Genomic DNA, 27,728 nt, shown 5'->3' on the forward strand with positions numbered 1-27,728 from the left:
GGTAGTAATGCAGAGAAATTCGTAAAAGAACATCCACAATCATTGCTAGCACAAAATTGGGCAAAGAGATGGAGATACTCTAATAGAGCAGTCACTTACCCTAATAAAACAGTCAGACAAGTTAGTTGTGACTGCTCTATTAGAGTATTTCGATCTTTGGGTATAGTTTTAATCTAGCAAGTGGTTATATTTTCAGCTGTAGAAGAATATCCATTTGACTTTTACAATAGATGAATTTTATAATAAGGAATTTTAAACCGTTGCCCCTAGCAACCTGAATATACATTATTTTGTAGGTGTGAATGTCAAAAGTAACGTCTCCAATTTTTTAGGGTAGCATATATAGGTCATGAGATGTGACATTTTAAAGTTTACAGTTTTCCCATACATTATCTATGGGAGAGGATAACAATTGCCCCTTCTGGGCAATCACATGATATGGATAATGTATGGGAAAACTACAAATTTCAAAATGTCACAACTAATGATCTATATACTCCATTATTTTAAAATTTGGAGAGGTTGATTGTGAGATTCACAGCTACAAATAATGTTAAATTGAGAAATGACATTAATTGACTTTGTTGTTTTCCCACACATAATTTATATGATTGCCCATAAGGGGCAATTGTTGCTCCTTCTCATAGACAATGTATGGAAAAATCACAAACTTTAAAATGTGACCAGATTTTACAGAACCGAACCAAATCGCACATCAGGAAAAATCAAACTAACACCAACAGTGGATAGCTACACTATCGTACTACAAGTTTTAACCCTCAGCACTACTCAAACTACACGAGGTTGGTTTTAATAGATGTCTTTTCTGGGTGGTGTGGAGTGCCCAAATGGCGGTTTCAGGCCTTGTGAAGGACCTGGCTTGGCAAGAATCAGTGGTTTACTGGTGGACAGCCTTATAATGTTGGCCAGACGTGTTCTCTCTAGATTTTGCTACATATCAGCCACTAAGAAGCCAGCACAGCCCTGTAATCTCGTGTCTGGACTCCAATCATGGTCTGCCTCCATTTTGAGGCCTATCTTTTGCCCTCCCCGCCACCCCCCCAGCCTCCACCCCACCCCCAGCCTCCACCCCACCCCCCCCCCCCCCCCCCAGCCTCCACCACCCCCAGCCTCCACCACCCCCCCCCCCCCCCCCCCCCAGCCTCCAAATTGTATGATGTATAAACTGGCAAACACAAGGAATCACTTCTGCATTCACAACTACCAATCTACTGTACATTCAGTTGATTGTTCACCAGAACATGATGGTCATGATAATGCTGCTTTTTGTCAAACATGAGGTCTCCTGGAATATTTACATGTAAATTGCTAATAATGCATTCAACTCAGTGCCACTTTTCTGCACAACATGTTAATATATAAAGTTGTATATAAAACCTGTCACCTTCTTATGTATTCAGAGTATTATTTCTTACTAACTAAAGAGTATAATGTAAGCGTGACAACAACTTAATGGGTATACATGTGTTATAATAGCTATATTATAATGACCTACATGTACTCCATTATACAAAAATAATGCATGTTATGCTTGGATTCTTGCCTTAACTTTGTCTACAATACCAGGAAGTTCATAAATGTTCAAAGCCTTGATAATTTTACAGTAACATGCAGTGGCATCTGCTTCCAGCCACTTTAGCAACATGGCGAAACATTTTTCTTCTTTATCTACCTGACTGTTACAGTCGATAACTCTAACATCTTCTGGTTTGATCAATTCATATCCTATGTCCCTCCAGTGTGGAGTGAGAATTCCTCTAAGCCGTGCAAGTGTTCTTTCAGTTGGTTTGAGGCAGAAGTCATCTACAGTGTACATATTGCACGTACAGTGTACATACATGTATATGTATAGTGTATGGATATGTATACACAAAAGACAAAACAAACAAAGAGGTTTTATTGCAACAACTTGCTAGTGATATACAGCAAGCAATATTTATGTTCTACAGTCTACTGTAACTACAATCGTTATCGAAAACCCCTTTTAAAGGTGTATTAAGAACAGTGGCAGATCCACAGGGGGGATTGGTGGCACCTGCCCTCCCTCCTCCAAAAAATTTCATACAAGATCGAGAAACTCTAATACAGTGGAACTTCTCTTAACAAACTTCCCAAATTTAGGACACAATAGAAAAAATCTCCAAAATAAGGACAAAAATTTTGGTCCCAACAGGTCTGGTAAATACATTTATTACCTCTGAAAGAGGAAAACCTCTATATTACAGCAAAAAGTGGCCAAAACATATGGGTCCTAAATTGTTCATACTATAGAGAGGTTCCACTGTAGAGCAGCTAGTAAAATACTCTAATACAACAGTCACCAAATATCCTCCACTGTTATATGAGTTTGAAAGCTTTCATCTGCAGAACCATTCCATGAGCACACTTAGCTATGTAAAGAGCCTGCTACATTTTTTTACAAATTAAATATACATGATCCTTTTATGACATTCTACATTACAATAGGCTCATAACTTATTGTCACTGACCAGGGGTGGCAGAGAAAGGGGGGGGGAGGCAAGTAGTGGCGGATCTAGAGATTTTCATAGCTGTGATGGAGAGCCTAGCTTAATAGCATCATTCGAGATACTCTAATAGAGCAGTCAAGATCAAGATACTCTAATAAAGCATAGAGCAGTCACAGTATTCTTTGAGAATCAGTGTAGCAAGCTACGTATGTAGTTATAAATAAGGAGATATAGTCTAGTTGGTAGAGGGCAACTGTTACCAACAGGTAATGACCTTTTTTTGTTGTTTGGTCTTGGACTTATAACTAGACCATGGCATCACCAGGCTGAACTCCCACCCCCCAAATATAGGTGTCTCCACCACCTCTGTCACTGACCCCTTCAACTGTTGATCAATGCAGGCCACTTAGATACCTGTGCATAAAAACACTCTACATCAAAAATTCAGTTGTGAAACCTTAGGAGCAGTCCCCCAGACCTCCTGCTCCATATACCTATTACCCTGGTGCACTCACCCTTGCCAAAACCTGGATTGGCCACTGAAGAATATAACGATACTCAATGAAAACTTCAAAATGTCTACTAATTAGCAAGAAAGGGTATGTGTTCATAATAAACATGATTATTAACCAGACAGATAATTCCACAAAATATTACCTTGATGTTCAATTTTGTCAGAACTTGGTGTTGGCTTACAGCACACTACATACACATAAACAAAGTATAACTTATGACATTGTGCCTTATTAAATACGTAGATGAGGTTGACATTTATCAACTTCCTTTTTTCCTGTCACCCGCTGACATACAACATTTTCTTATTGCATTAGCAGTTATTATTCAAACTAAGATTTAGAAATATGGGAATAGTTCTGTGTTGAAGAACAAGGCACTCTAGTAGAGCAGTCAACCACACTCACTCATTCTACTACAGCAGACAAAATCATTACTTATTTGAATTTTTATGCATCCAAACTCCTCTACAGTAGATAATGATCTAAAATTCTACAGAAATACGCAAAATACATAAGTTAGTTTGTGTCTGGCTGAATGATCAGGAACAAATATATACAATTAATTACAGTAGACAGCATTGATATCAAGTTAATAAGGATGTTTGTACTTCAGTTTCTGGGGAGAATTTTAGTGTATTGTATATTGCATTCAATACACGAGATGTACCAAATAATTAGAAGCGTCAAATTTTAGGGCTACTTTTAAACTTAATTTCTTGAAAAGTGCTCTACTTACGAAATGCTTATGGTCCTATGAAACACCCATTCCGTTGTTAAACTACAGTAGTGTGGGCAATAAGATTTTAGTTACAAATATTGATGTCCTCACCACCTGATTGCTCTTGAGGTGACAGGAAATAAGGTATCTAATTATGAAGACCTTACCTGGTTTTGATCCAGACTCTGATACCGATGAATAATCATTCCCTATAGTACGTATATATACATTCATAATTGTATAATATGAAGAGTTCATAATTATGAACTCTTGATAATATGTATACTTAGACCCTATTGTGGTGGATTTTTGAGGTGTCTAAGTTACTTAGACCCTTCTCATGTTAACTCAGTCCCTTTTCATGTTTACTTAAATCCTTTTCATGTTTATCACGCATACTGGCAGTGTTGGTAATGCATCACCACCAGAAAATATTTTAAACCCGTAACAACAGGTGAAATGATGGCTTGTTTCTACTACATTTTTATAAGCAGCTGGCAAGATTGTTATGGTACAACAACAGCCATGTATAGTGCAACCAGGCATGTACTTTCAAAAAGTTAAATTTCATGTTTCTGGTTATAACTTGAGACATACACCACACATCTTAATTCTGTTTTTTGCACATGGTTATACTCATGTATCTGTACATATCTGTACACAGGTTACCATGGAAACAACCACAATTATCTCAAAATGGTATATTTATGGTTTTTGGTTTTTTCATATCTAGTTTTATATACTTTTGAGTTTTCCAATAATTTTCTAGTAGATGAAAGGTCTCATCAAGCCCGACAATTCGTAGTACCAGATTTGTAAAAAAATGTTTTAAAAGTAGGTTATGGTGATTTTTGTGATTTTCATAGGGTTTCGAAAAAATGTATCTAGTTTCACATACTTCAAAATTTTTACATATACTCATTATTTTCTGAAAGGAGATAGACATGCCTAAAATTTGTAGCTGGGGTTTTGTAAATTTCTGTTTAGTTTTTGTTTTATGACATCGTAAAGTCAGATTATGGATTTTTCTGTGAAATTAGTTGAAAACCACAATTTATAAAAGTACGCTCTGAGACACTGCAAATATGTATAACCACAAAAAAACAAAAAATTATGAAATACTAATGAGCAAAGCAACACATGAAAGGATAAAAACATTATAGAAAGTATCTAGTGGCATACAGAAATAAATGCGTGGGTGAGGAAGTAAAATAAGTTTGGAGGTTTATGCCCGGTTGCACTATACTAAAGGGTCTACTAAATAAGTTATATAGACATCAGACCACAGGGGTCTAAGTAATTCAGTAACTCTTAGGCTCTGTAGTAGTGTCTTTGCATCATTCAGGTGCCACAACATGGGCCATCGGGTTACTAAATTACTTATGTGGTCTGAAGTCTAACTATAGACACAGTCCAAAACTACATAATCGTCATAGCAACAGTTTTCCGCCATTTTGAATGCGGCCAGTATCAATTATTACGATTGCGCTACATTGAAATCAAATGATGAATAAAGTTCGAACAGTCACATGTTAAGCAAGCACTGCGAAGTAAATAGATGGTATTTTAGTATCCATTACTGCGGTAAATTATTAGTGATAGTAACCGTAGTAATGGCTGACCATCCAGGCGCTCCTTGTACAGGTAAACAAGGGAATTGGTGTTGTCAGCCCTTCGCGCCTTGTTCATCACCTGATCATCACTTGCCTTTAGCCAGAACAAGGAATTTACAACATTGAAAGCTTCCATGGACTATTGTTTTTGACAATACCACTTAGTTCGAGCTTTCTTCATTGCTGAATTTCAATGCAGTGCAGTTAGTGATTATTGAAATTGGCCCCATTCAAAATGGCATCCGAAAAGTGGGTGTGGTTTTGGATTGTGTCTATGACTTACTTAGTTAATAGTTATGGGCTTACTGTACATATATTTAATGTGCTTCTGCATGTTATTATTTTCGAAATTACATACATGAAATGTTTAAACGGATTTAAGGAAACACACAAAAATATTTAATGCTTATCCTCCTACTGTATCAGAGTCTAATAATAGCAATATTATGGTCTACTAACTTGAAACTCATTAAAGTGATTTACCTAATTAGGTTATTCTTAATCCGGAAGAAACTATACAAATAAGATATTTTAAGTTTCCAAATGTAGGTAATAATTGCAGCATAGGGTTCAGTCATTTGCTTGATATGTACCACTCTGCATGGGCAGTTCAAAGGTGCTGCCATTGCCATAATTTGTATATGTGCCTATTTTAAAGTATCGAGAAATGCTGGTTTTAAGTATTTAGTATGCTGTAGCTTGCTAATGGTTGAAGCTATGTGTACCAAAATTTCAAACGTTATTACCAATTCCTTATCTTTCAGAGCACCCACTGTGCAAGTAACCAACAGCTACCATTTTAGATAGTTTTAAAACCAAGGTTGACTGTATCCGGTAAGCTCCAAAGGGGAGGGAGGCAGAGGGGCAAGAGGCTGTTTAAAAAATTGAAAAGGAAGGCGTAGGAATATATTAGGCCAAAGTTATGGGCCATTCAGGTCTCAAAGCTGGCTTAAATGAAAGTAAATTCACGGCACAGGTCTTTACTCAACACCATTAAGTTGTACAGACATTCCCAGCAAGGGCAGATTTAGGGAAGGGGGGGAGAAATACCCCCTCCAAAATTTTACTATGTGCTAGCTAAAAGATAGTAGAATCTACAGTACAGGTGCTGTTGCATCTAAAGCATACATGGGAAATGAAAACATGGAAGAATTGAGAATAGAAGAGCTAATCTCTTCTAGGAATCAACAAGAGGATAAAACTGCTATAAAGCTGCCAAATGTCAAAACTCTAATACAGCAGTCAAGATCAAAATACCCTAGGAGAGAAGTCACAGTACTCAGAGAGGCAGTATAGCTAACTATGTAGTTATAAACAAGGGGATATAGTTGGTGTAGGGCAGCAAGCGATTACCTTTTTTTTGGTCTTGCTATACAGCTAGGCCCTGGCATCACCAAAGGTCTGCCTGGTGGCCTGGTCATATCAACTATTAGCCACATTTTTAGGGTACTATAGATTAGGGCTGAGCGATAGTGAAATTTTCACTGTCTGAACGATATCAAGACACTGTTCATGATAAATGATAGTACAACGATAGTGATAATTCACCTATTTCCTATTAGTTGCCTTCAAAGAGAGTTGTAAGGAGGGATGTACCCATGCATGTATTTTACATAAGATATTAAACAGCTTTTTAGGCTGATTTTTGTTCCAAAAACTTATTATTTTGCAGATATTTCTCCGTATTTTACTTGTTAATTACTGTCCGATAGTAAATTTTCAAGCGATATACGCGATACCGATACGATAGTGATATTATCCCGATATTCCGATATGCACATACTATCCCCCAGCCCTACTATAGATACCCCTAGCTTAGCACCCCCCTTGGGAAATCCTAGATCTGCCCCTGCCCAGGCTGATCAGAGCTCCATTAAAAACCCCACATCACACGTACAGGTTGCCACTGGGTTTGGGAAAAGCAGCCAGTAAAAGCAGATCACTCACTAGATGATTTTGATTGTGAATTTAGATAGTAGCTTTATGCTCTTGGTGAAAAATCAAATTGCTGACATGGGCGATAAGACCAGTTTTCCCAGGTTCAGTTACATATGGCACTGCTGCACACCACATACATTATAACTTACAATGCATCGGTACAAAACCACAATGAATTAGCTATACAGGTTATAATGCACTGACTGCCGTGCAATATAAAAAAATACTGCACTGGTTGTAGGGGGTCCAACACCAACTGGAATCCAACACAAATCACTTGAAATCCCAAAATCGAATCTGGAATTTAGGCAAGAATTTGGAATCTGGAATTGCAACAATATTAATGTTCTATATTTCTTGTAAATTATACCGTATATTATCTCATGTGCTGTGTTGCAATCAGTTTTGTCTCGTGAGCATGGTGCACATGTCTCGATACTTTTGTACAGGCCTTGCCAATGATCCAATTAGCCTGATTTTATTGATATAGTCGCTCTACTAGACATGAATGATGAAGCTGACATACCAGAAATGATTGATAAAGCTACTAGCTGTACTAGAAATGATTGATGAAGCTGATGTACTTGCTGTACCAGAAGTGATGGTACTAGATTTGATGGTTGCGAGTCTCTTTCTAGTTCCATGTCCTTTAAACTTTATATCACTGGAAAGGCTGGCTTAGCCTGCAGAAATCATCACATATAGCGTATACTCTATGATGATTGCACTAACTTCAAGCTTACAGCTACTCTACCCACACAAGTTGGATGTACAGGAATCAGCACCAGACTGTCTCCTTACTTCTGATGTATTAATCAAGCAGGACACAACTGCTGCGATGTACGTACGAATAAGCCTCACTAAGTCTGCTCAAGTGATTCCATGTTTTTAAGTGTTTAACAGCTGAAATATGAAACATACCCAGCCATGAGCAGCTAAGATTTCACCATTTTGTTGCATGGAAGTAAACATCCAGCTGACAAAGTTTGAGAATGGTTTTATTTTTTAATTTAGCTTACAAAACACACCAAGGATAAAGTGGACATTCTGATTGTATGTAGCTATAGAGTTACAAGGCAAACACCAAACAACTGTAAATCGCGGGGTCAAAATACTCTAATAGAACAATCATCACGTTTTATTGCCTGCTTGCTGAGCTCCTCTCAAAACAAAGTGCCTTATCCCACAGCAGCACTCTGGCATGGCTTCACTGCACCCTATCCTTTTCTCTATTGCAATCAGCGACCTTGTGTATCTAGGAGAAGTTGCTCCGTATCTTGCAGATCATCAGATACTTCTGCAGAAATGGGCCTCACGAGTGGCCCTAGGGACAAGTGTTCTTAAACAGTACATCTAATTGTTATTGTCATTATTATGCTTATGAAATATATAGCCTGGAAGCCAGCTGAAAGCACAAAAAGGGTTTTAAGGCCACTCCAAATAAATTCTGTTTCCAATCCACCGCCCACATCTCGTTACTGTCTCTCTAAATATTCCAATATTCTGTATTCTTCCATTATTTTCCAGTTATTCTTGCACACTGACAGGCTCAGTAAAAACCATCTTAAAACAGGTGTTGGACCCCTCAACTGGTTGTGAATTTGTGCAATAATTCACAAGTGCCAGCGGCTGAGACCACTATGACACCTCAACTAATAGGTCGAAAGATACTTCGCTTATGCAAAAGTTGATTGTGGGGCCACAACATGATTTAAAAGTAGCTAATTGCAACCACAAGAGCCAACATGGTAGCCACAACTCTATCTTACATGTACAGCATATTAGCGTAGTTATATACCTTCTCCATTATAAATTGTAGGACATCTTCCACATGTCATAGCACGGGGGACTGCAGGCCAGAAGGCAAGTATGTATACAGCATAATATCAAGCAAATCACAAGTACCTATGTTACAACTAATATGCTGCAAATATGGAAAACTGCAAGTATGCTTTGCAAGTATATTTATGCGTAATAAGCTATGTGAAATTGGATCATGGATAACCAACATACTTAAGAATAACAACAGTACATCACTGAAGCTGAATGCATGCGTATGTAATGACACAAGCATGCAGAAAAAAGCTTTGAATGTGCTGGCATGCAATTATGCAGAGAAACGTAATGTAAGTGCATAACAACATTTTAAGTACGTACCTATTTAATAGCCAAAAGTTGATACATGTATGTTTAAAAATTAATGGCTATAATCATTAAGTACCACACTATGACTATGTGCTACGTATGTATGACATTGCACCAGTTGTCTACTCGTGCATACTATGTACATTAGAACAGAAGGAATGGGCTTATTGTTGTCATATGAATGCGGGTCCCTAATATCAATTACTAAATTAACAAAGTGTCCATTATGTATTAGTTTTCAGCTATGTTACACAGTGTTACAAATGCGAGAAGAACCTCTACAATCGATCCAGTCACAACAAAAAAGTTAGATAATTCCCATCAAACATAGGGAAGCCATCGTACAATGCTACCATGAATTGACTCCTTGTGTTGTCATAAAAGATAAATGGAACACAAAGGAAGATACAGGTAGGTCCATGAAGCATGCATTGTACATGGTATGCTAAAAGGCAGCCACCTGTCAGGCTGAAGCGACATTGAACAGTGAAAAAATCAAGCCCACATCCTTAGCCGTTATCAAGTTACACGCATCAGTCAGTCAGTCAGTCAGTTAGTCAGGCAGTCAGTATAAAATTCCACTAAATTTTTTTTTGTAGTAACTGTTTGGAAGTGTTTCTGGTCATACTGAAGACACTTTGCTATACCTAACTAATACTGCCAAGGTTTCGTGAAGGTATTATGAGGCTGGTTTTAGGAAATTTTTGGCCAGAAGAGCCCAAACCTTCATGATCCCTGATATACAGAATAACTGTACTATCATGGTAAACATAGTTCAGCTGTGGGATCCCTCACCTCATTATGGAGTTTTGATGAAAATCCACCCTTTTGGACATCACAAGGCATAATCAATGCAAAACCTGGTGCTACACGCACAATGTGAAGGTGTACGGTAAGGCATTCCATTATACGTACTAAGGCATCTCAAAAAGTATTCTCATGCAAGGTAAAGCCATGTTCTTGCATAGGTAGTGCAGTGAGCTTTGCTAAACTATGTAACAGCCCTCTGAAAACGAAGAGTTATGTACAGGCTGTGACGTAGAGTACTTCATCTGGGAAGGTAGAGAAATAATGTGACCGGGCCTGCGATAATAGGGCATGTGGGCACATGATTTTTGTCTACTTTTTCACACTTTCATCACTCATACCTTTTTGTACCATTATGCTATGGCATTGCAATTTTCAGCTCTTAGTAACCATTGACTTGGCATCATGATGCAAGTTACAGAATGGAAATATACTTTTCCAGTACTGCGATATGACTTGTAGAGTGATGGGGTGTAGTTTGTGCCCACATGCCCTGATTTCACAGGCCCGGTCACTATTAATGATTCTTGATTGTTTAATTACTAAGTTACAGCAGTACACACATAAATATCTGCAGTTTTGTAATTAAAAATCCATGACTGAAAAAGCAATTGTAATGTAAGGGTGCTGTGTGGAGTGAAGCAGAAAACTCAAGTTGTGATAAGAATCAGGTGTTTGCAATTGTGCATGGGATCATCAAAATCTTGTTGGAAGAGCAAACACAAATGAACCATTGCATCAGCAGGGTCAAGACCAGTAAAGGCTGGTACAATTTTTGTTATAAGGTCCTTTCAAGTTGTTGAATACTAGAAAATAAATCAGGAACTGTACGTGTTATACAGTCAAAGTAAGCAGATTGGTAGCTTCACCTATCATTCCCTGTGTGTGAGCTGGCAAAACATTGTCGAAAAAAATGTAAAAAGGCTACAATACTTATAATAGGCATGCTCATTGTACAATTACAGTGTCGTACACCTTAATTTGTTTCATGTACAGTAGTCTTATAGAAGTTTACTAATCATAGGCTGTAGAAACAGTGGCTTAGCCAGTCCATTTCTGACAGTTGGGCTTAGCTAGTATCAACTCTATATACACACAGATAAAAACACTCTCATGCGAGGCATTATCAAACAATTATGAAACGTGTATGCATACAAGGTCTACAGCTAGCTGTGCTACAGTGCAAACAAATACTGCTTGCATGGCATGCAAATTGATACACCTAATTACATGCTATTCCATAACTTGTAGCTCTGGTCTTCTTCACAGGTAGCTACGTACAGACAGTATCCATTGGTGACGATTGTCATAGTTGAACATCACATGACATCAAATTTGGTAAGCTTGGGGCAAGAATCAAGTAGCTACATGTATAAAAGCAATTCATCACATCTGAATTACAAGCTACAATCATCATATTATTTAGAACAGTATTTGCTTCTTTTCCACTTGATTTCATCTGAAGTGTAAACGCCTTGGGCGTGCAGCACATTCCATTGTAGACTGAAGCAAGCTTGAGAACTGAAATGACATGGAACAAAATCTCTTACTATAACTAGTAGAATGTGAATGACTGAGATGTTTGGCGTGCTCTTCTGTGGCATAACACTTTGACTCCATTTTGAAAATTCAAAACCATGTGCTACGTGAATCAACTTGAGGTATGAAAGGGACTTTCTAAGAGATTTTTCCTAAATTGATTACGTGGTGCCAATCAGTTGGAATCTGGCATTTGTAAAACTTGTTCACAGTCATGCTGCAACAATTTGGTAAGTGTACTATTATAGTATAGACTGTCACAGGGACGATTCTAGTGTAGTGTATAACTAACTCTTTGTGATGGTTAGGCAAAAGTTGATGATGGCACATATCAAAAACTTTGTCGCATTTAGTGTATTTAATTTTTACGAATTAAAATTACGGAAAATAACACCGTCTTTCAAACAACGCATCATAACTTCTGCATAGTTCAGTTTACGGAGATGAGGTTGCATTTATCAGAATCATTGATAAAGTGCGCATCAAGTGATATGTAAGATTTTGTATAGCAACCAATGGAAAAGAGAGGAGAGAGCCTTGTACGGCGGATTTACGCATCCAGGTATGAAATTGTACTGTGAAAAAACCTTGCTTTTTCATATGTTTTGTGATGTATCTTTGTAGAATGGCCAGTTAAGCCATTTGTTCAGGTGGATTCATGATTCAACTCATCGAATGAGACCAAGTTTAGCGAATTTGGTAAGGGCAATCCACCGTACTTTTAAGGTTTGCGTACTGAAGTAACGAATTTCTCCCATAGAAAGTTGTATGGAACACGCATTATTAAGGAGTCAACTGTTAACAACTGCTACTATGAAAGTGTTACAACAACAAATGTTTGGATGCCATTGTATAGAGAAATTCAAAGGCTTTGTTTTTATGTATGATTTTTCGGGCAAATTATGGATTCTAACAGGCGTACTTTTGCCTTTTTTGCAAATACATGTATTTTATATTTGGGCAAAAAACAATGGCTGTTCAAAAAAATTTTAACTGATCAGTGGGACCAAGCTAAAGCTACAAAAAGGACATGAAGTAGTTGCTAGGCTGTTTTAATGCAAATTTCATAAGAATTAAGGGTAAAATTTAGTGCTTAGTAAAAGTTTCCAAATGTTACAAATTTCCATTAGCCTTTTTTGATATAAGTTCAAGAAACTGTGATGGTAGGGCAATTGCCCATCCTTGGCTATCTATGACTATGTATAGAAATTCCACTCCCAATTTGGCCATGCCTGTACTGAAAGGATTGAGATATTTTAACAGAGCAGACAACTACTCTAATAGAACACTCAAGTAATCTAATAGAACAGTCATGTTTATACAGTTTAATACTATTTAATTTACCTGTAAAATACTTTCTAAATTATATTGGCTTGTAAAATTTGTGTGGATTAAGGCCAGGTTTTAAAGGTAAGTCATTCAAAAGTATAGAAAAAGACTGAGTTCATTAAAACACTGGGGTAATAAAATCTACGAACATACATACATACTTTATAGTTCTAATAAGTGCAGGAGCACATGTTATACTAGAATCCACATACCAAATTAAACTTCATCTTGTTTTACATTGCTACAAGTTTTGAAGCGTAAGTTGACTACACAAGCACCTTTTCTAGCACTTTAAGCACTTACCAACATGCAAGTGATGCACACACTATACAAATGCCTGCACCTGAATAGACGCCAACGAATCATTACATAATGGAAATATTGCAAATATCTGCTTTCTAATATGTTAACGTTGTTTACAGTTATCATAGACAGTAAGTATAATAATATATGTGACCCAGTCTGGGAAAACCGGGCTTATCACCTATATAAAAGTATCGAGAAAAGCTGGTTTTAAGTATTTAGTGCGTTGTAGCTCGCCAATGGTTGAAGCTATGTGCACCAAATTTTCACGTTTTACACCAATTCCTTACCTTCCAGAGTATCCACTGTGCAAGTAGCTAACAACTAAGTTTCCCGCAATTTAGATAGTTTTTAAACCGAGGTTTACTGTATCAGGTGAGCTGCAAATTGGGTGGGAGGTGGGGGCCCTGGAAGGCGGGCAAGATGGTGTTCAAAAATTGAAAAGGAAGGCCAAGGGATGAATTAGGCCACGTTTTGGGCCATTGAGGTCTCAAAACTGGCTAAAATGAAAGGAAATTCACAGCAGAGGTACTTATTCAACACCACAGAGCTGTACAGCCACATACAGTCATCCCCAGGCTGACCAGAGCTCCATTAAGGCCCCACACCACACGTACGGATCGCCACTGGGCTTGGGAAAAGCAGCCAGCAAAACCAGACCACTCAAGTCTAGCTGATTTTGATTGTGGAATTAGATAGTTTATTTATGTAGTTTTGTGTCCTGGGTGAAAACTCGAATCTGCTGACATGGGCGATAAGACCGGTTTTCTCAGACTGGGTCACATATTATCTAGTATACAGTATGGCACATATACAGTGTACGTACTCACCACTAGAAATTTTGCTAGTTGGTTGGGGCTGTAAAAGGTAGTACACATGTAAAGGTTTAGTAATATAGACATTCCATGCAGAGAAATCGAACACAATATAATAGTATAAGCATTACACGTCAGTTTATGTGCATATATGTATATACAGTATGTACATATTAAATTGGACTGAAATGATTACGGATATTCCAGTAAGTACTCTTGAGTGTTAATGATTGAGTGTTCATAAATACTAGCTTTATCCATTGGAGCTCTGCACTATTTACTTATGACTTCTGAGGTCAGCACAGCAGGAGTTTGTTAATGGATTGTTATGGCCACCAGTAGTTATCTAATTAGTCTGTGGCTTGTTTAATTAGATTTTAGCGCATACTTCAGCCCCTTGCGCTACGGAGCAGACAATGTTTTATGACGAAATGAGTAGCCACAAGTGAAGAAGGAAGAGCACTATATGTGAAGAAAGTAAAGTAAGTCTTGTATCTTCTTCATCGTGGTGCAATGAGTAAAGTAATCCATAATTTATCGACTATTACTCCAGTTATGCAGTTAAGAAACAATAACTGCTGTCAGACAACAGGTGCGCGCGCCTCAGTTTCTACACCTTGATGCTAAAATTAGAACTAGCCTGTCATTTTTACACCGATAGACCTTAAAATTTCAGACAGGTAACCATAGTATTTTTGCTGTAAAAGAACGTTTGTAGTTTTTGATAGGACCTCCTGGCAAGGAATGGCATGGTGGTGAAGAAAACTGATTAATGAAACCTCAAGTCTGGAAGAAGAGTATCTGATTTTTGAGAAGTTAGAGGACAAATGTAGAAACGCACATTTGATTGTATAGTTTTCAATAATGTATTGTAAAAAATTTAAGGCTCTAAGCCATGAAATGTAAGACTACGCAGTTCTAATTTAAAGTGAAAAAGTGTAAGTCGCATTTGGCAGTGAGTTAAAACACGGGGTTTGAACTAAACTGTACGCTGTTGATTCTTTATCTCGAGTAAAGAAGGTTTGTAGAATTGGTCAACCCGTTTGTGAGTTATAAATGTAAGAATATTTTTGGGAAGCCATACCGAAATAGTACAGAGCACCCTTAAGCAGTTTATAGCATTTTCAAGTATAGCAGCAATGATATGCATTCTGTATTAAAATAGTGATGCTGGTTTTCCTAGAAAGCAATGCACAATAAATTACATAAATCAAACTCTACGGCCTTTCGAAGGTGTCACTTCATTATGACAAAATACATTATGTCCATGTACTGTAAGCTGGGTCATGTGATTTTAAGTAGTTGAGCATTAATTTTTACTATCGAGTACCAAAAATGTTACAAATATTTGCAGTATTCATTTTAGCTCGTTTTAACCAATTCAGGGCAGCCATACAAGTTAACTGGACAGCGTGTTCGTGATATTGCATGAACAAATGTGTAAATCCATAGAGCACAGTGAAGTATCTCAGTGGACTAACAGAACAAGCTCTGTCAGACTGCCCAGCTATAACACTGTTCATGCTTTACAAATCACAACCCTAGTTAACTCACTAGCAAACGGCACCAGCTTCCATTACGTGATTACTGTTATACAAAGTGTACCCTGACTAATAAGAGCAATCGTACACCAAATCCTGTTAAAATTTATAGTCCACTATGCAATTATAATTTCAAATCATAAACAATGTCATAACATACATACGTACACAAAACAAATAGTCACATGATAGTACCTGTTGCTTTATCATCTCAGTCACATGTGGTGGTAGAAACCAAAGTAGTTGTTCATAATTTTTCATATAATCTGTTTTGCCACAAGTTTTACATTTCAATTCCATGAACCAGCAGTCAACACAAGCAATTTCTGTACAAGCAGAACATATGCCAGCAAATCCAAAGCTGAAGTTCCAGTCTATTCTCATCTGAGCACAAGTGTTTTTCAAGCATTGATGGAGTTGAAGAAAAATTGATAGATGACTAATTGTAATTTTCTGATTTTCTTTTAAATAAACTTCTACACCAATGTATTTTATCTTATCCACAAGGACAAAAAATTCAGTAGGAGATATCTGAAAAACTATCAAATCTTTATAAGTAGCATTTTCAAGAACAACCCAACCATTTCTAGCTAGGTTCACTACCAAGCAGCAAAACACACCTCTAGGAACATATGTTTTCTCAAATTCTACCAATAAGGTATCACCAGACTTTCTACCGCATAAGTCTGACAGGGTGAGATTTTCTGGAGAAGTTTGCAAAAGAGCAGGCATGAAGTATTCATCCTTATTTGGCAAATGTGCCATTATGTTGTGATGAACAAAAATATCAAGAAGGTTAGTTAATGTCAAAGTGCCAACTTGATCAAGTTTGGCTTTATAGATTTCAAGTAAATCTCTTGTGCTAAATTTACCTTTTGTGACGTTTTCTTTAATGTCAAAGGTGTACGGTTTATATTTCTGAATGATTAAGTCTGTTAAGCGATCAAACAACCACTGAGGATTACAGAATACTACATCCACAAGTCCTCTGTAGTGTAATAGAATGCCAAGATTATGATAGAATTCCAAAGCCCTTTCAGCATCATGTTCACTCATGTTGCAGTTCTTGGCTATTTCAATATACTCACTTCGTCCAATGTAACTTTTTTGGGTTTCTTGAATTTCAAGTTGGAATAAATACCATTCTACTTGTATATTATTACAAATATATTCTCTAGTCATTTCTTCAATAGCTGTGCGTATCTCTTGAGCAATCATATCCCTCTCAGGTGATGCATCAGTGTTGGATATGGGATGAATAATTTTACTATCTTTCCCAAATTCACGTGTCTTCACCAGGGATGTATTTTTTGCTAGTACTTGTTCATAGATTACCTCATCCAATCTTTTCACTGTTTCAGCTTGTTCTGTTGATGTGCCACAGTTATCCAAATGAGTACCAACTACCAGTAAATTTTTACGAATAAATATGTCTCCAAAAGCATCTCTCTTTTTAGCTAAAGATTGTATGTTTGCTACAGCAGACTGCAGTAATTTAGTGCAATTGAATTGAGTCTGACCTTGTGATGAATGACATTCACTTTCTATATAAAAGCCATCTACTTCACATCTACCCAGACCCTTTTTCATATCAAAAACCATGATGTTTGCAGTGGGCAGTGTTGTTAGGGCAGGCATTACGTCAAAGAATTCCAAGTGCCCTCCACTATCATAACACATCAATATAGTTTCAGTATACTTCTCTCGTGTACTTGTACTAGCTAAAACTGACTTTTCTACAGTTGTCAAATTGCTGTTACGACTAGAATCAAGTTCTTCATTGCTAGCACTGGCTTTCTGAACACTAGTTTGGTTTTGTGTATCATTTTCATCACCTGCAGAGTCGCTTTCGCTATTTTGATATGAATCGTAGGCATCTAGCTTTCTTAGTGCTTTAGCATGCCTTACTTTCATTTGAATTATTTTATGAAGCCGTGCTATTTCCTCTTTTCTACTAAATATCTGCCAAGACGAGGAATTCATGGCACCATGTACAAGCCCAGGTTTACTAATTGCAATTTTAACTTGAACTTGTACAACATCCAGAACACCAGTGCTATTTCGAGTGCTACTAGGATTATTTCCAAGTAATACTTGAAACAGTGATGATTTACCAACCCCAGGAGGACCAAATATAAGCACTTTGTATAACTGCAACCTTTCTGTACCAAATCCAGCTTTCTTGCATTCTAAGTAATGTTCTATCGAAATGCCTGCAAAATGACACATTTTAAACTTACGTAAAGAAGTCATACTCACAAATGCTTCATGGTACAGTAGTTATAAAATGTTTGTATAGAGGTTACAACAATACATGAATATGTTTAAAGCACAAATATATAATCTTGGATATATAAATTTCATAGACTCCATATTGTGCCCATCATATTACTGCTTTAGACTCTATTGTACAATATACTCAGATTATTTAGACTCTATTTAGGCTATTTTGGATGGGTAATAAAGCTCAAATACTCCACCTTGTTTTCTTATATACTCTACACCTTCAAGCACAATATGTGACCAGATTTTACAAAACTGATCCAGGTAAAATCACATTAACACCACCAGTGGATAGCTACACTATCGTACTAGTAGTATTGACCTTCAGTACTACATAAACTACTCAAGGCTGGTTTTAAAAGACGTTTTTTCTTGGTGGTGTGGAAGCTCGAATGGTGGTTTCTGGCCTTGCGAAGGGTCTGGCTTGGCAAGAATTAGTGGTATACTGGTGGATGGCCTGATAATGTTGGCCAGACATTTTTTCCGTTGCATATCAGCCACTAAGAAGCCAACACAGCCCTGTAATCTTTGGTCTGGACTCCAATCGTGGTCTGCCTTCATTTTGAAATTTATCTCTTACTCACCCTGCCACCACCTCTTTGTCAGCACTCGTGATACATACTACTACACTCGTCCAACTGCTCAGATTTTCCATCTTATTTGGCAAGAAACTTTACAAGTGACTACAAGTATTGGAAGTGGTCTGAAAAGTAATAGATTGATGCATTTTTTGTGAACATTTCATACGCGTGCTTGCTATCCTTGGTGAGTTATACTAACTTCAATTCTTTAAAACCGTCTATCATTCAGAATGTTTTTCTAAAATTCAGTCACATATAGCATATATTCAAAATCTAGGTCTATCCAATGAGTATGCATTATTAATGTGCAGTGATGTAACGAGGGTGCTTATTTTTTCACGTGAACTTGCTTAGCTTCCATGGCGCTAGTATTTTCACGAGAAAACCAGTCACTTTTGCAGAGTCTACAGCAGAAACAGCCATGGATGAGGTAAATAATCTACGTGTAATATAAAATAGAGTCTAAAGTAGTTATACGGGCACTATGTGGAGTCTATGAAACACATATATAAACCCTCAGGCCCTTAGTAGTGCCCTCACTTTGCTCGTGTGTTACAGATTCAGACCTTCAGGTTTATAAATTTCAAAGACTTCACATTGTGCTCGTATAACTATTATTTACCTCTGTTTCTGCTGTAGACTCAGCAAAAGTGTTTCATGATAATACTAGAGTCATGGCAACCATACGTGTTCATGTGACAAAATAAGCACCCTTGGTACAGTACATTACTGCACGTTAATAGTGCATGCTCATTGGATAAACCTAGAATGTGAACATACGGTATGTTATACTTTGCCTGAAGGCGTGGAATATATTAGAAAACAAAGTGGAGTATATGAGATTTATTACCCACCAAAAACAGCCTAAATAGAGTCAAAGTTCAAAGTTACATACAAAAAATTATACTTTATGTTCTTCACAATCGCAGCCCATGAATAATTAAAACACCAAAAGAGCATTACACTAATTTTCAAGCTAGTATATATATGTGGTACGTATATTAGCTGTAAGACACTCACTCTTGTTTAAACTTCCAATATGATTGCATACTATTTCTTTCACATGAAGACTGAATTCCTGGTGCTGAGTTTCCAAATCGCAACATATGTATCAATGTTATGATACACAGTAATCATGAATCAAAATAAGGAACTTGACTATGGTTTACTTTTGTTTACAGAAACATACAGTGTGATAGTACTGTATAGTAGGGACCACAAAGGAGTAGGCGTGGCCCACAAAATAGCATCAGCCAAAAACCAGCCTCAGTTTTCCCAGACGACAATAAGGCAGTATTGGCTAGGGCTGAACAAGCGAGATCAACCAGAAATGTTACACAGCATTATGAATCAAGAACTGTTGAAAAAGTACCTCTGCAATCCACTCATACTGAAAGAAGCAAATGCGCCGTGCGTCCCAGTTATATTAATCTAATCAAAAACAGCCAAGCTGTAAAAAAAGGAGTGCGGCCCTTGAAAAGGCTATGGTGAAAAAAGATGTGAAATCCAAGGTGGCGGCCAAGAAATGGCTGTGATGGTAGGTTAATGGTAAAAATTTTAATAACGACAATTCAGGTGAATTTGGTGCCGCTTGGTCAATTGGCACAAAATTCACCTGAATTGTCGTTATTAAATTTTTTACCATTAACCTACCATCACAGCCATTTCTTGGCCGCCACCTTGGATTTCACATCTTTTTTCACCATAGCCTTTTCAAGGGCCGCATTCCTTTTTTTACAGCTTGGCTGTTTTTGATTAGATTTCACTTCTTTTTGTATTTGTATACCCCAAAGCCGGCCTATGGCCAGCTTTGGGGCTTTTTAACCTATAATTTTTTCTTTACCACAGGAAAAAGAAAAAGATGAGGCAAATTTTATAAATACTTTAACTCATTCTGATTTTATCAGTAAATGTACAAATTATATATATAATGCATATATTTATTACATGTCAATTAATCCCCATAGGATAATTTGCAGCTGATCTCTCTACTGGGTGACTTAAAATGTAGCTGAACTCTCTACAGGGTGATTTGCTTGTACATAGATGAACTCTTTACAGGAATCTCTCTACAGGGTGACTTGACTCTAGCTGAATTCTCTGCAGGGTTATCTGTTTGTAGTTGAATTCTCTACAGGGTGATTTGTTTGCAGCTGAACTCTCTACAAGGTAGCTTCTTCTAGCTGATATGTCTACAGGGTGACTTGTTTCTAGCTGGTCTCTCTACAGGGCGATTTGTTTGTAACTGAATTCTCTACAGGGTGATTTGTTTGTAGCTGAACTCCCTACATGGTGGTTGCTTTGTAGCTGAACTCTCTAAAAGGTGACTTCTTCTAGCTGAACTCTCTACAGGGTGATCTTTACATAGCTGAACTCTCTACAGGATGATTTGTTTGCAGCTGAACTTTCTACATAATGATTTCTTGTAGCTGAACTCTCTACAGGGTGACTTGTTTCTAGCAGATCTCTCTACAGGGTGACTTGTTTCTAGCTGAACTCTCTACAGGTGATTTGTTTGCAGCTGAACTCTCTACATGGTGGTTTCTTTGTAACTGAACTCTCTATAAGGTAACTTCTTCTAGCTGATCTTTCTACAGGGTGATTTGTTTGTAGCTGAATTCTCTACAGGGTGATTTATTTGCAGCTGAACTCTCTACAAGGTGACTTCTTCTAGCTGAACTCTCTACAGAGTGATTGATTTTTTTTGCAGCTGAACTCTCTACATAATGGTTTCTTTGTAGCTGAATTCTCTACAAGGTGATTTCTTCTAGATGATCTCTCTACAGGGTGATTTGTTTGCAGCTGAACTCTCTACATGGTGGTTTCTTTGTAGCTGAACTCTCTACAAGGTAACTTCTGCTAGCTGATCTTTTTACAGGACATGTTTGTTTGTAGCTGAGTTCTCTGCAGGGTGATTTGTTTGCAGCTGAACTCTCTACATGGTAGTTTCTTTGTAGCTGAACTCTCTACAATGTGACTTCTTCTAGGTGAACTCTCTACAGGGTGACTTGTTTCTAGCTGATCTCTCTACAGGGTGACTTGTTTCTAGCTGAACTCTCTACAGGTATTTGTTTGCAGCTGAACTCTCTACATGGTGGTTTCTTTGTAGCTGAACTCTCTACAAGGTAACTTCTTCTAGTTGATCTTTCTACAGGGTGATTTGTTTGTAGCTGAATTCTCTACAGGGTGGTTTATTTGCAGCTGAACTCTCTACAAGGTGACTTCTTCTAGCTGAACTCTCTACAGAGTGATTGATATTTTTGCAGCTGAACTCTCTACATGGTGGTTTCTTTGTAACTGAACTCTCTACAGGGTGATCTGTTCGTAGCTGAACTCCCTACAAGGTAACTTCTTCTAGCTGATCTTTCCACAGGGCAATTTGTTTGTAGCTGAGTTCTCTACAGGGTGATTTGTTTGCAGCTGAACTCTCTACATGACAGTTTCTTTGTAGCTGAACTCTCTACAAGGTAGCTTCTTCTAGCTGATCTTTTTACAGGGCATGTTTGTTTGTAGCTGAGTTCTCTACAGGGTGATTTGTTTGTAGCTGAACTCTCTACAGGGTGATCTGTTCGTAGCTGAACTCTCTACAGGGTGATTTGTTTGCAGCTGAACTCTCTACATGATGGTTTCTTTGTAGCTGAACTCTCTACAAGGTGACTTCTTCTAGCTGTTACAGGGTGACTTGTTTCTAGATGAACTCTCTACAGGGTGACTTGCATGTAGCTGAATTGTCTATCAGATTAACTGTTTGTAGCTGAATTCCGTACAGAATATCTTGCAATGTAATATAATTCTATAATGGAGTAAGTTATAAACGTAGCTGAATGCTCTATTAGGGTGACTGTTCTATTAGAGTATCTCGATCTCGCATTTGCTACACGTAGTTGCCTTTCGAATCATAACTCAGTGGTTTGTAATCCGATTCTTCTGTACTACTGCAAGGACTTTCTATGAGGATTATTCCAGCTACATACTGATTTTCAGCTCATTACTCTAAGCGGTTTGCCTGGTAGATGTGAAAACTAATGGTTTTTTATTCATAAAAATCGATCGCGTAATTTTGACACAGGTTGGGTTTTGTGTCATATCTCCATGGTCTTTATCTCAATTCCTTTCAAACCACAAAAAGGCACTCCTACGATGGTTACTCCATCTACATATCAATTTTCAACTGTTTCCTCCAAGGGGTTTACCCTGTAAGCGTGACAGACCTTCGACCTTATTTTACGCACATAATCGGTCATAACTCCGTGAATGTTCATCGGATTCCTACCAAAGTTGGTACTGAAATCCGCCTTAATGAGTCCTTCAAGTGTGCCAAATTTCAGCCCTATCCGAGTACGCATTCGTGTTTTATGGCGGACTTTGCGAAGTGTGCGAAATGAAGATGAAGAAGAAAAAACGGAAGAAATTATAACGAAATTTTGTTCGCTCGTATCTCGGAAATGGCTGGACCGATTTTCTTCAAATTTGGTATGTAGACTCCCATAACTGGCGGCATGTCTGTAGCAAATTTGGTTCAACAATCGGATAAGGGATCACAGAGCTACATAGGTGTGAAAATTGCGTTTTCTTTCTTCCTGTTAATATACTCACAGTGTGGCGCGCCGGCTTCTTGGGCCGCACGACACACTATCGTGTGTCTTGATTATTGTCTGAAAGTGAAGTATCAATTACACTTCATTGTCAGCTATGTTCCACCCATTACACAGCAGTACAAATCAAGAACTGTTTGAAAAGCACTTCTGCAATCAAAAAAAAAAATAAATAAATAGCCACTATGAAAAATATGGACGATATCCGTTTCGAAGGAAAGTTATCACATGCTAGCACCATACTGACACTTTTTGCTGTCAGCAGAGATAAACAGGACACAAAGGAGGAAACTGGTAAGTCCATGAAGAATGCATTGTACATACTGTGGAATGCCAAAAGGCACCTCTTGGGCCAAAGCAATGTTGAACAGTGAAAATTCAAGCCCGTAGCCTTAGCCATTATTGAGTTACACTTAACTAGTCAATAGAAAATTCTGTTAAATATATATTTTTAAATATTTCCGAAAACCTATCTTTCTTTTGTATGCGTGGATTTCAGGGGTGCTTTTCGAACAGTTCTTGATTCGAAATGCTGTGTAACAGGTTGAACATAGCTGACAGCAGATACTTCACTTTTCAGGTGATAACTGATATAGCTGGGGTGCGTGGCACCATTTTAGATGCAGTATACGTGGGTTCACCAATCATAATAATTATTTACAAAAAAGTTAACAAACAAGTACACAAAAAATCGGAATTTTCAACTAGAGTAGCGACCATAGCACATCGATAAAAGTACTGAAACAAGCTGGAGTAGTGCATGATATTAAATCACAGTAAAACAATAAGAAGTGTTAGATCCCTACTATGCATTTTTATTTTTGAACACAGTAGGGATATAACACTTCTTATTGTTTTACTGTGATTTAATATCGTGTACACTGTTAAAATGAAGAGTAACCACAACTCTCAAGGAGTTCCCAGTGTAGGGAGGATTTAACACCCCTGGAGAGTAACCATTACTCCAAAGGAGTAACTGGGGAGTAACACATGCTCTGAAGGTGGTGTCACTTACTCTTCAGAGTAATGGTTATTCTCTTCAGAGTGTTGGTTACTCTCCATGGGGTGTTAAATCCTCCCTACACTGGGAACTCTCAGAGTGGTGGTTACTCTTTATTTTTAACAGTGTACTACTCCAACTTGTTTCAGTACTTTTTATCGATGTGCTATGGTCACTACTCTAGTTGAAAATTCCAAATTTTTGTGTATTTTTACAGTAGGCATCAACAAGTTCCTATTCTGTTGCGTTGCAAGGCTTTTTACTGCTATTTTAATGGTGTTCCAATGCTATTCAAGCAACACTCTGTCACTATTCCCATGGTAATCTAATCTTTTGTTGTACGGTACACATCAAAATAAAGTTAACATATTCATAGCCGTACTACGGTCGTAGTACAAAATATTTATAGTACAGGAGCAGCCGTACTACTCAGTTATACGCTTTGTACTATGACTTCGTTTTATGCCTAACTGAGGGCGTTGCCAAATACGTATGCCCAACAGCTCAGGGCCACAGGTCCAAGGGCATACATATCAGGCAAAAGCCTGAGTGTCCCATGTTACAGCATATATGTACGTACATAACACTTCCAATCCGTATCAGACTATAGCTTGAAGCGGGTGATCAATCACCCAAACCAATAGGAATACAACAAATGAATGTACAGTATTATATATTCATGCCTAAAAGAATTGATGATGGGCCGGCAGCTATTACGTTCTGGCTACATTTGGTTATGATGAATGGAAAAATCCTGAGATATCATGGAGTATTTCTGCTACAGGAGTTTAATGTGTTAATCAGTGCTATTGAATCATTTATTGAATAGTTACAGACTTTACCAAAGTCCTAGATGAGTAAGCATGCTTGCAAAGTAGTTACTCGGTCTAAAGTGCTACCTTTGGATTGGGGTGTGGTCTGTATTTAAAAACGTGCAGGAATGCTTTCTATAGCACTAGTTTTCCCAGCATTTTTCAATTCATAGGGTAATGAGGACAACAATGTCTGAGTGGTTTTCACAGTTAAAAATTCAAGTTGCGTGTGTACTAATCACGTGAGGATTACTCTATTTCCACAATCGATTTTGGCCCAGATGTAGCTTGGCCTACATATGATGAGGTGCGAAAGTGTTAGCCATTAATAATGTAGACTGGTTTACTATAGTCCTTTAGCTCAAAGTCAGTCAGTGTGATACACCCAAACAGCCACGCTTTTAGTGGTTTAAACAAAATTGGATTAGAATGCCAGCAATTTCCCATTGATTTCAATAGTATCTTATTGTTTTGAACAGAATGCCTGTCACTGAAAGAAGAACCGTGAGTTAGCAAAACAGGTATGATTTTGTGATTGTTCATACCTGCACTTGTCCACATGTTGTAACCAGGCACAGTTCTAGAAATTTTGCTCTATTTCCAAAGCAGAAAAGTGGCTGCTTTACTTATGCAGGTCATAGCTATTGGAAGCCTTAAAATATCTAACATAATTTTTAATTATTACAGCTTCAGATTTTGGTAAACGAATGCAGACAGACAGACAGGCATGACAGACAGACAGGCATGACAGACAGACAGGCATGACAGACAGACATGACAGACAGACATGCACATGTAATTTTTCAAGGAACAAAAAAGAAAGCCAATTGTAACTACACCTTCTTGTTTCATAATCACTTCCACTTTTGCAATGAGCAACTCGGCAGCAATCATTTTGAGTTTTACATAGTCAATTTGTGAAGAGTCCGGAAAAGACAGTCCAGTTTCTGTAACTCCATCATCTCCGTACTTTGGTACAGTGTAGCCCATCTTCTTTAGAATATCTCTAGCTCCAACCATCCAGTCACATTGTGTCTTGAAGTGAGCATCATTGAAATAGATGGTGTGCCAGTTACGTGGATGGTTTGGTTTCAATATGTTAATAGTGTAATGCATCAATACATCAAATGCTTGGATCATCATCTCCAGGTGACCATCCGTTTGCTATAATAAAAATCAATTATATAAACAATAACTTGATGTTGTGTAGTGCATAAATTTTGGGAATTTGAAGGTTCATTCATTACAGAGACATTTAGATACATGAACAACTGAAACTGCAACAAAACACCAAGTTTAATATTGTTTACATGCAGCAGTATGTGTAAGGTATGGTACGTATGTAAGAATACAGTGAACCCTCAGTTATATCCAAACCCATTTGGTCTCAGGCAATGATAAAAAGTGTTCAGATAAGTGAATGGTCAGGTACGTAACTGATATAGAGCTCTGTTAAAATACTCTAATAGAACATACACCTGTGTCTTAAATACTCTAATAGAACAGTGGTTTTTTTCAATTTTGAGGGTACAGACAAAAAGGGTCTACTGCATAAGTATAAGTCTAAGAAAACATGTATACAAAAAAATTTGGAATTTTCAACTAGAGTAGGGACCATAGCACATCGATAAAAGTACCGAAACAAGCTGGAGTAGTGCACGATATTAAATCACAGGAAAACAATAATAAGTGTTATATCTCTACTGTGCTCAAGATACCATAACAGAAATGCACAGTAGGGATATAACACTTCTTATTGTTTTAATATCATGCACTACTCCAGCTTGTTTCAGAACATTTTATCGATGTGCTATGGTCCCTACTCTACTTGAAAATTCCAAAATTTTTGTGTACTTGTTTGTTACCCTTTTTTGTAAATAATAATGGCTAGTGAACCAACACATGGCACCGCGCACCCTGACTATATCAATTATTGTCTAAAAAGTGAAGTATCCATTGTCAGCTATGTTCAACCCGTTATACAGCATTTCGAATTAAGAACTGTTTGAAAAGTACCTCTGCAATCAAAATAGCCACTATGAAAAATACGAACGATTTCCATTACGAAGGGAAGCCATCACATGATACTGCCAAATTGACACTTGTCTTTGTCAGCAAAGATGAATGGCACCCAAAGGAGGACACTGGTAAGTCCATGAAGAATGCATTGTACGTAGTGCAATATGCCAAAAGGCACCTCTCGGGCCGAAGCGATGTCTAACAGTGAAAAATCAAGTCCATAGCCTTAGCTGTTATTGAGTAACGCTTGTATGAAGGCATCAGTCAGTCAATCAGTCACTAGAAAATTCCGTAAATTTTTTTTTTTTTTAAATTCCGCAGCAACTTATGCATTGTGGGTCGATCTGAAGGCTTGTTTGGACTTACTTTTGCCTAACCAATACCGCCTCATCGTTGTCAGGGAAAGTTTTTGGTTGATGTTATTTCGTGGGCCTCACCTACTCCTTTGTGTTCCCTACTATACAGTACTATCATACTATATGATGGAAATCAGGTAACAGCAACAACCAATGGTAAAAACCTGATAAAGGTCATCATACCAATAACAAGGTAAAAATTTATTCCAAAACACTTTGCTGGATTCATCCATTGAAGCATTGCTGGATTCCTTGCTGGATCAATTGAATTACTCTAGTAGATCAATATCACATAAATTACGAAGGTTAGCTAACTTTTCAACACTGGAA

General features: G+C 37.6%; 1 protein-coding gene across 1 annotated transcript in view; it reads right to left on the reverse strand.

Annotated features, from left to right (window-relative positions):
- Positions 1–1,418: 1,418 nt before the first annotated feature.
- Positions 1,419–27,728, reverse strand: part of LOC136247471 (uncharacterized) — a 49,937-nt gene continuing 23,627 nt past the window's right edge. The window contains exons 3-8 of the mRNA XM_066039181.1: positions 25,863–26,187; positions 15,948–17,965; positions 14,227–14,254; positions 3,890–3,931; positions 3,147–3,191; positions 1,419–1,824 (exon numbers count right to left, since the gene is read on the reverse strand). Of these exons, the coding sequence (XP_065895253.1) occupies positions 1,547–1,824; positions 3,147–3,191; positions 3,890–3,931; positions 14,227–14,254; positions 15,948–17,965; positions 25,863–26,187 (2,736 nt within the window). The 3' untranslated portion in view covers positions 1,419–1,546. The remainder of the gene's footprint in view (positions 1,825–3,146; positions 3,192–3,889; positions 3,932–14,226; positions 14,255–15,947; positions 17,966–25,862; positions 26,188–27,728) is intronic.

This window comes from Dysidea avara, chromosome 2, assembly GCF_963678975.1.
Source record: "Dysidea avara chromosome 2, odDysAvar1.4, whole genome shotgun sequence".
NCBI lineage: Eukaryota > Metazoa > Porifera > Demospongiae > Dictyoceratida > Dysideidae > Dysidea > Dysidea avara.